This window comes from Lampris incognitus, chromosome 11 (genome assembly GCF_029633865.1).
Source record: "Lampris incognitus isolate fLamInc1 chromosome 11, fLamInc1.hap2, whole genome shotgun sequence".
NCBI lineage: Eukaryota > Metazoa > Chordata > Actinopteri > Lampriformes > Lampridae > Lampris > Lampris incognitus.
This window is the reverse complement of record NC_079221.1, coordinates 6,315,871-6,325,495: the sequence shown is the minus strand read 5'-3', so window position 1 is coordinate 6,325,495 and position 9,625 is coordinate 6,315,871. Positions and strand designations below refer to the sequence as shown.

Here is a 9,625-nt window from a genome sequence, read left to right as displayed (position 1 = left end):
GTTCCGAGCCCAGATAAAGGGGGAGGGTTGCGTCAGGAAGGGCATCCGGCATAAAACCTTTGCCAAATGAAATATGCGGATCATAAATCAGATTTCCACACCGGATCGCTTGAGGCCCAGGTTACCAACGACCGACCCGGTACTGTTGGCGAGCAGGGTGCCGGTGGAAACTATGCTACTGTTGGGCAAAGGAGAGGGAGAGGAGGAAGGGTAGGAGTGTGGAGGTGAGAATAGGAACTTTGAATGTTGGCACTATGACTGGTAAAGGGAGAGAGCTGGCTGATATGATGGTGAGAAGGAAGGTAGGTACGCTGTGTATGCAAGAGACCAGGTGGAAGGGGAGTAAAGGCCAGGAGCGTCGGAGGTTGGTTCAAACTCTTCTACCATGGCGTGGATGGGAGGAGAACTGGGGTAGGGGTAATTCTGAAGGAAGAGAGTGTCAGACAGAGTGATGAGTATGAAGCTGGAAATCGAAGGTAACGGTGCTGCCTATCTTGGCCAGGTCTCCCTTGAAAAGAGGTTTGTAATCTCAACGGGATCCTCCTGGTCAAATAAAGGTTAAATAAAAAAAATAAATAGAGGTTAGGAAGAAGTTGTCAGAGGGACAGCTCAGGCTGGATGATTTGGAGACAAAGCAAGAGGTGAGATTGAGATGGTTTGGACATGTGCAGAGGAGAGACGCTGGGTATATTGAGAGAAGTAGATGCCGGGCAAGAGGAAAAGAGGAAAAGAGGAAGACCAAAGATGAGGTTTGTGGATGTGGTGAGGGAGGGCGTGCAGGTGGTTAGTGTGACAGAGGAAGCTGCGGAGAACAGGAGCAGCCGGAAGTAGTAGTAGTAGTAGTAGTAGTAGTAGTAGTAGTAGTAGTGGTAGCTGTAGTCTTCGATCTATTACGTAAGCAAAACCAGCGGTGAGGCAAAGCACATGATTGATTAGGCATTTTAGTTTACATTCAGAAGAAGTTTGCATTACAACTTACATTAAAGTGCACCCATTCAGTGTAGTTAATGCTGCTTTGGCCAGCATGTGAGTTTAAGTCAAGGCTGGTCAATGTAATGCAAGGGTTCCTAGCTCTTTTCATGTGTCAAAACTGCCTAGTTATTTATATAAAGTATATATATTTTTGAAATAAATCAAATACCTCATCATTATAAAGACCAACTTTTTTCTTTTCTTCCTCTTGTTCTTCTTCGTCTTGTTCTTCTTCTAACTTCTAATTCACCTTCTTATAAGAATTATTATAGATAGACAGACAGACAGACAGACAGATAGATAGATAGATAGATAGATAGATAGATAGATAGATAGATAGATAGATAGATAGATAGATAGATAGATAGATAGATAGATAGATAGATAGATAGATACTTTATTGATCCAGAGGGGATTTAAAGTGTCATTACCGCTCGCATAACCCAAAAGCACACAATATCAAAAAGACACACAATAACAATAAAATAAAGCAAAAAAAAAAAACAAAAAAACCCAAAAAAAATATACAAAACACAGAGAGCTAAACTACTCTGTAAGTACTCGGTAGAATAAAACAGACTACTAGAGGGACGTGTACTTGTAGTCGGTGGATCAAGCGCACTGGCACAAAACTAAAACATGGAAACGTAGCAGGTGCACAGGATGAGGATGCCGCAGCATGTTGCTTTTCAACCAACCAAGAGGAGGAAGAGCCCACGCACCCTGTTAACGCCTGGTTTTAAAATGCGAGACACGTCCGCGTCTATCACGCGGCCTCCAGACCGCTTGTGGGTCAGGTTTCGTTACTCCGAAGATTTCGTTACTGTTGCGTCACTTCCGCTACAAGGTCAGAGGGCCTCGGTCAAGCGCCAGATTTGCCGACTAGCTGTTAAAACAGTAGCTAAAGTTGGAAGATGTTTGAAGCGCTAATATACCGGTTGTTTTCTTGCCCGGTGCGGGATTCGATACGGGGTGTACCGCACCACAAGGTGACGTCACTAACCGCTCGGCTAAAGGGTCAGACCCGTTAGCTAGGTGCTAACGTGCAGAGGTGTAAAAACCCGGTCCAGAAAGTACAAACCCTAACCGTGTCTTTACTCCATCCATGTATTAAACGGCTGATTTAGGAAACTAGTCAGTGCAATCTGACGGTTTAGTACATGGGTGGAGTAAAGACATGGTTAGGGTTTTTACTTTCTGGACCGGGTTTTTACACCTCTGCTAATGTGTCCTATTAGTAGTTTACAGTCGTCACCCTCTCCCGGAAGCGCGCCCTCTCGCTTTGTTCTTCCCGCGCTCCCAAGAGACTTCTGAGGATCCGCACACTTCCGGATCCCACCGCTGCCGCCAATGTAACCGGTTATTTTGTTGCCCGGTGCGGGATTCGATACGAGGTGTACCGCACCACAAGGCGACGTCACTAACCGCTCGGCTAAAGGGTCAGACCCGTTAGCTAGGGGGCTAACGTGCCTTATTAGTAGTTTACACATGTACGGACTGTATTCCAGCTGTTGAGACTGGCAGGGCTGATTCCTCTGCCCAAATGGAGGTTAGCCATCTCGTTTCACCTGTACTCCACCCACCTACACTCTCCTCTCTCCATTTTTCCGACAGTTGGCGCGCCGTTACCAAAACGAACTACTACTACGTCCGGCATCGATGACGTATTTTCCGGTTACGTCCTCGTCGGGGACGCATCAGCGTTTACGCTACAAAAGACAACGCGGTCAGATGCGTCCCAGACCACCTCGGCAAGTGGTTTGAGTAACCGGTTCACAAACCGTTTTGGTGGCCGTTCACACTTGGATTTAGCGCCGTCCGCTTGTGATCCGATCTCAAAACAAAAAAAAAAAAAAACCAACGCATTTTAAAACCAAGCGTAAACGGGGTGACGGTTATGTCTCACCCACGCCGCTGAAGTCACCTGCATGGACTTCCCGTGCAAAAGCCCGGCCTATACGTGGTGGTGGGAGGGGGGAGGGAGAGTGGGGGTGGGGGGGGAGGTGGCGCGCATCTCTGTGCACTTCAAGGAGGAGTCTGCTCGCGTCGATCTCGGGAGTAGCTGGCCACCGCCTTCCCTTCGCTCCCCACCCGCGACTGCAGAAGCCCGGCGCCCCGGAGCCATCGGCAGCTACGTCTCCCCCCCCCCCTCTCCCACCTCTCTCTGTGCGCGCACCGCACCGCACCTCCCCCCCCCGCAACGATGGGCCGCGCGCTGTCCCCCTGCGTCGATGTAAAGATAATGTCAGACATCAAATATGAATCATGCGTCTGATATTTCTGGCAAATTTGGTCGCGAGCGTCCTCTCACCGTGGCTTCATCCATCGGTAGCGTCATCTGGTACGTATTGCACGGCTCGTCTCTACGCCGGATCCCAACGCCATCATCCTTTTCATCATCTTCTCCTTTCCCCCCACCCCTCCACCCTTCACTGTGTAACGGGCTCAGCCTTGTGCATGTCGGCTTAACGTCGTGTGATGCTCCGTAAAGGGTGCGATCCCGGATAGAGGAGAGAGAGGAGGCGGCGGGTGGGGGGTGGGGTGGAGGGGGGTAGCTGATAACGCCGAGTCCTCGAAGTGATGCTGCACGGGCGCAGGCGACGGCGTCCCGGCGTCGTTTTTGGTGCGGCTTGCGAGAGACAGCGGGGCTCGCTGCTGCATCCCCCTTATCCCTTTATTAAGTTGCATCAAAAGTCGGCGAGGAGGAGGAGGAGGAGGAGGAGGGGGGGTGTTTTATTATAGAAACGAAACGCATTATTTCAGCCGGGGGGTGATGCCACATCCGGGCTGTGCGGTGCAGAAATGACCCGGTGCACATAGCACACATTGCTCACTGCTTGGTGCGGGGTTTTTTTGACTTTGATATGACTGACAGCTTGATATCTCGTCGCGACGATAGTCGGCGGACGCCGGTTTTCTAAAAGAGAAACCCGGGTTTGGAAATCAGCTGAGTGACAGTCCCTTCTAATGCAAGCTTGGTTAGATCCTGGAGCACTTGTCGTTTTCCTTACAGTGGGACATGCGTTACAGCATGGCGTGCAGCCTGCATTGAAATCCCATTGAAACGCGTGTACCCCATGGGGTACATGAGGCAATCCACTCCACTCCCTGAATTATAGTTATTGTGCCTCATAAAAGCAGTGCATGGTAGCTGGCTCTGTGTATACACACTGGGCAGGCATTCATATGAGTGTGTGTGTGTGTGTGCATGTGTGTGTGTGTGTGTGTGAATTATCTTGCAGTGTCTCAAGGAGTAGAGAACGAGGTTGAGAGGGACGCAGTGCCAGCACTGCCGGAGCAACAGGCGACTGCAGCACCTGCCACGGGCAACGCAACCCACCATGCAGTGGAGCAGGAGATCGCCTACCCCTCTCGGCTGATCTACTACCTGAACGAGGACTCCGAGAGCACCTACCATGACCTGGACACGCGGGCTAAAAACCAGGCCACGGAGGGCAAGGTAAGAGGAGCGAAGGGTCATGGTCTCCGGTGACGCCATCCTGTCTTGACAGGATGGGGAATCGGGATGTGGTAAGCAAACATTTGCTATGAAAAATGTCCTTAAAAGAGGATGGGGGGGATTTGCCATTTGATCAAGCTGTCATGGGTCCAGCTCATGTTGCGTGTTGCGTGTCGTGGGCCAACATTTTTTCCTCTCTCACTTTTGTATTTAGTGTCACTCCTCATAACAGTACACACCAATTAAGGGAAAGAAAGTAATCCCCACGTGACACCAGCGCAGGGCTGTTGTGATAATATTGGTCATTCGTCCCCTTGTTTTTAAAGACTTTGCATCTTGTTACTGACTTCCTTATTTTTTTTTCTCTCCTCAGAATTAGGCCTACGTGGCGTGAAACACACTTACGCATCTGCTTTTTTCTCTCTCTCTCTCTCTCTCCTGCATGCAGGCGGTCCACCTCGCTCAAGCCAGTTTTCAGTTAGAGGCATTTGGCTCCAGATTTGTTCTGGACCTAACATTAAACAAGTAAGTCTCCCCTACCTAAAATGAGTTATTTTCTTTAAAAAAAGAAAAAGAAAAGAAAGATGTTATAATGAACTACCAGTCACTGAGGTATCTAATAATTATAATACTACTACTGATAGTGATACATTTGTTGTTATCTTGACTTGGTTGCAGAAAACTTGTGAAATGCACTGTCCAACCCGGTTGTTTTTCACAACCTCAAGGCACACCGGTATTCATATTCTTGCAAAATCAGGAACAGGGATCAGGAACGCTTTAGTTGTCATTTCCCCTCGTGTACGTGCGCGCATGAAGTGAAACGAGATGCCGTTTCCCCAGAATCGCAGCGGTGCAACACACACACAAACACACAAAGACATATTTAAGAAAGAACTGCAAGAACACACGTATTCAAACTAACACTGATATATCAAAAACAAAAATCACGGTCCAATAAGCGCCAGCCCGGACGGCTGTCGGAACCGCCGGTCTGCATGGGCAGCCTAGCCTGCCCCTGATTACGCGTCCTGTCAGACTGCCCTTCGTGTTTCCTCCTCGGGCGCAGCTCCAGGCAGGGTCCCTGGTCCCGTTGGCAGCGGACCGAGCCCTCCTAGCCGATCCAGCGCCAGATCTCCCAGCCAGATGCCCTTGAAACACCTCCCCACACTCCACACAACCACACCGAAAGCACCACAGCCAACGCCAGGTGAGGCCGCCGCCAGGCCGCCCTCGGTGTTACCGGAAGTGCCGGTCTGCATGGGCTAGCAGTTAGCGCTAGCTTAGACTGCCCCGCTTCAGCGTCCCATCAGACCGCCCTCGGCGTTACCTCTTTGGGTGCAGCTCAGGGCAAGGCCGTGGTCCCTGAGCCAACGCCAGGTGAGGCCGCCGCCAGACCGCCCTCGGTGTTATCGGAAGTGCCGGTCTGCATGGGCTAGCAGTTAGCGTTAGCTTAGCCCGCCCCGCTTCAGCGTCCCATCAGACCGCCCTCGGCGTTACCTCTTTGGGTGCAGCTCAGGGCAAGGCCGCGGTCCCTGAGCCAACGCCAGGTGAGGCCGCCGCCAGACCGCCCTCGGTGTTATCGGAAGTGCCGGTCTGCATGGGCTAGCAGTTAGCGTTAGCTTAGCCCGCCCCGCTTCAGCGTCCCATCAGACCGCCCTCGGCGTTACCTCTTTGGGTGCAGCTCAGGGCGAGGCCGTGGTCCCTGGGCCCACACCAGTTGAGGCCGCCGCCAGACCGCCCTCGGTGTTATCGGAAGTGCCGGTCTGCATGGGCTAGCAGTTAGCGTTAGCTTAGCCCGCCCCGGCTCTCCCAGCCAACAAACGAAGACAAACGTTTCGACGCAGATGGGGACAAAGACACTGCGTCGACGGTACTGAGTGAGGCCGCCGCAGATGTGAATTCACGCCGCCATCTTCCCACACCGGAAGCGGAAGAATAGCCTCTGTAACCCGTTATCACTCGCATCACTCTGTAAATGTTCATTTTTATCTACTAATGCCAAATAGAATTTGACAAACGACTGCATTACTCATGAAATATATATATATCCATCCATCCATCCATTATCCAAACCGCTTATCCTGCTCTCAGGGTCGCGGGGGATGCTGGAGCCGGTCCCAGCAGTCATTGGGCGGCAGGCGGGGAGACACCCTGAAAAAGGCCGCCAGGCCATCACAGGGCCACGTATTTATATTAACAAAATAAATAATTCATTTTAAACTTTGTAAAATTTCATCAAATACTGACAGAAAAGGTGAAAAATTCCTTAATAACTTCTTAGTTGTATATTGCAATAATAATGTTTGGTTTCACAAAATCCCACGGCACACCTGGACTCGCCTCACGGCATACCGGTGTGCCGCCTCTGGACCTACATACAGCAAGTTTTGCGCCTCGCACGACAGCGACTGTGGTCAAGGTCACACCCACAGCAAAGGGCCGACATTATACCCGGAGCATCTCAGAGAGCTGGCCAGATATGGGTCATCTTTGAACCAGAAACGACTGCAATTGTGGTTCAGTGGGTTTGGCGGATGACTTTGCTGACTCTATAACACAAAGCTCGGCGATCATTTTGCCACCCCATCTCGCTAGATAAGTGGTCGGTGCCAGAACCCGATTCTCCGAAAGCCTCCTGGGGACCTAGAAATAATCTGATATGCAACGCGGGCAAACAGACAGAAACCCTTATCAACAACATACTTCCCGGAAAAAGGGGAGGCCATATCTTGGACGTGAAACTACATCTGTTTGCCCAACCGTGAGCAGACAGACTGTCTGTCTGTGGCCGTTCTGCTTCATGAATCTCCGGACAACTCGACTCGGTATCGATCGCGGAGCGGCCGGACCACGGGGGTGCGGGCTCTTAACGCGTGTCGGGGGCAGCGTAATGCGCGCATACATACTTTCTAAAATGGCCATTGCTCTTTGAGGTCGGGGAGAGGCGACGTGCCGTCGGTGACATGCCCAACACTTACGAGGTAGCTTCGTCGTGTCGAGCAGCTGCAGAAACGTGTGGAGAAAGGTCTCGGAGGCTGTTGGCGTTGATATCGGCAGAACATGTGGCAGCTGTTGCTAACCTTGCATGATTTAGTAGCCATTTATGAGGGAGTATGAGAGAGGAGGATTACCCGATAAGTGATGCCGTCCTGTGTGTGCAAAGGGCTGATGCTGACTGGCGAGGGGACACCACTGGGAGCGGGATGATGGAAGGCATGCCTAGATTTTAAAAGACCTGTCTCTGCAGACGTGGTCACGCTGTTCTCCCGTTGTTGGCACGCTAGTGTTTGCTGATGGGTAATTTGTTAGTAGCATGTTTGCTGGTACTGTACTTGTATATTGGTTTGTTATGTTGAATCTCGACCCCCCCACCCCCCCACACGCACACACAATCTGACAGTCTTTGTGAGGAAGCACTTTATCGTTCGCATTTGAAAAGGGCTTTGCAAATAAAGTGATTACTGCTCGTGCCGTCGCCCTCGTCAGGGCAGAGTTCGCTGGGTTATCAAGTGACACGATGATCGGGAGGTTTTGCAGAGGAGAGCAGCAGGGCGACCCCTGAGTAGTCACACCCACACAGGGTTATGTGATGGTGCAGAGACACACATAAACATATCTGTCTCTCACTTGTTCTCTGTCTGTGTGCACGTGCCTTTTCGAATGTCAATAAAACATCTCTCTCTCTTTCTCTCTCTGTCTCCGTCTCTGTCTGTCTGTCTGTCTCTCCCTCTCTCACTGTCTCTGGCTGTCTGTCTGTCTCTCTCTCTCTTGCTCTCTCTGTCTGTCTCTCTCTCTATCTGTCTGTCTGTCTCTCTCTTGCCCTCTCTGTCTGTCTGTCTGTCTGTCTCTCTCTCTATCTGTCTGTCTGTCTGTCTCTCCCTCTCTCACTGTCTCTGGCTGTCTGTCTGTCTGTCTCTCTCTTGCTCTCTCTGTCTGTCTGTCTGTCTGTCTCTCTCTGTCTCTGTCTGTCTCTCCCTCTCTCACTGTCTCTGGCTGTCTGTCTGTCTGTCCGTCTCTCTCTGTCTCTTTGTCTGTCTCTCCCTCTCTCACTGTCTCTGGCTGTCTGTCTGTCTGTCTCTCTCTGTCTGTCTGTCTGTCTGTCTCTCTCTCTCTCTGTCTGTCTCTCCCTCTCTCACTGTCTCTGGCTGTCTGTCTGTCTCTCTCTTGCTCTCTCTGTCTGTCTGTCTGTCTCTCTCTCTATCTGTCTGTCTCTCCCTCTCTCACTGTCTCTGGCTGTCTGTCTGTCTGTCTCTCTTGCTCTCTGTCTGTCTGTCTGTCTCTCTCTGTCTCTCTGTCTGTCTCTGTCTTTCTCTCCCTCTCTCACTGTCTCTGGCTGTCTGTCTCTCTCTTGCTCTCTCTGTCTGTCTGTCTCTGTCTGTCTCTCTCTCTCTCTCAAATTCAAATTCAAATAGCTTTATTGGCACGAACAAAGACGTGTTGTTGCTAAAGCAGTTTGCAAAAGATTCAAACATTACATCACATATTAAATACACAGACTGTCTGTCTCTCTCTTGCTCTCTCTCTCTCTCTCTCCCTCTCTCTCTCTCGCGCCACCGCTTGTGCTCGCTCACCCTCACAAACAGCACAGCAGAGGGGAGAGCACCAGAGATGTGAGTGTGCGGCTCTACAGCTGCCGGTGAACTCTCTCCTCCTGCACAATTTCCCGGCCATTTCACAGGAGGCTGACACACACACACACACACACACACACACACACAGCGTATCCCAATACACTGCGGCCTCTGCACGGCGTTGCAGGAGGACGACTGTAAAAGATGCTTGAAAAATGTGACGCTGCTTCCACAGGCTCTGTGTTTGCTCCGGTTGTTTGTGAGGTCCACCAGTGAAGCCCCTTTGCTCCTTGTCTCTGAGTCCTGGGGTTTTTTAATTCTGCTCATTGGTGTAGCTGCGACAGACCTGATCTTAATATAGCCATAGACGGGTCTGCAACCTGTCAGTGGGCACTGGTTTTACTGCATAGTTTTCGTCTCCTGACGGCACGCCTAACCGGGACCGATGGGAATTAGTGTTTCTGCTTAAAAGGTTTCCACTCGGAGTCGCAGTCGTTCTTTGCGTATCGCTAATAAAATCAAAAAGCAGTGCACGTTTTGAGAGAAATCAGTTTAGCACCCTTTAAATCATCTGCATATTGACAGGAGGCAGTAACTTCCCAGAAATGGACGTTTTAGT

At 50.8% G+C, this 9,625-nt stretch overlaps 1 protein-coding gene across 1 annotated transcript in view; it reads left to right on the top strand.

Annotated features, from left to right (window-relative positions):
- The first annotated feature begins 3,181 nt into the window (after positions 1-3,181).
- LOC130120497 (disintegrin and metalloproteinase domain-containing protein 23) overlaps positions 3,182-9,625 on the top strand; it is a 31,879-nt gene continuing 25,435 nt past the window's right edge. The window contains exons 1-3 of the mRNA XM_056289059.1: positions 3,182-3,313; positions 4,215-4,432; positions 4,881-4,957. Of these exons, the coding sequence (XP_056145034.1) occupies positions 3,238-3,313; positions 4,215-4,432; positions 4,881-4,957 (371 nt within the window). The 5' untranslated portion in view covers positions 3,182-3,237. The remainder of the gene's footprint in view (positions 3,314-4,214; positions 4,433-4,880; positions 4,958-9,625) is intronic.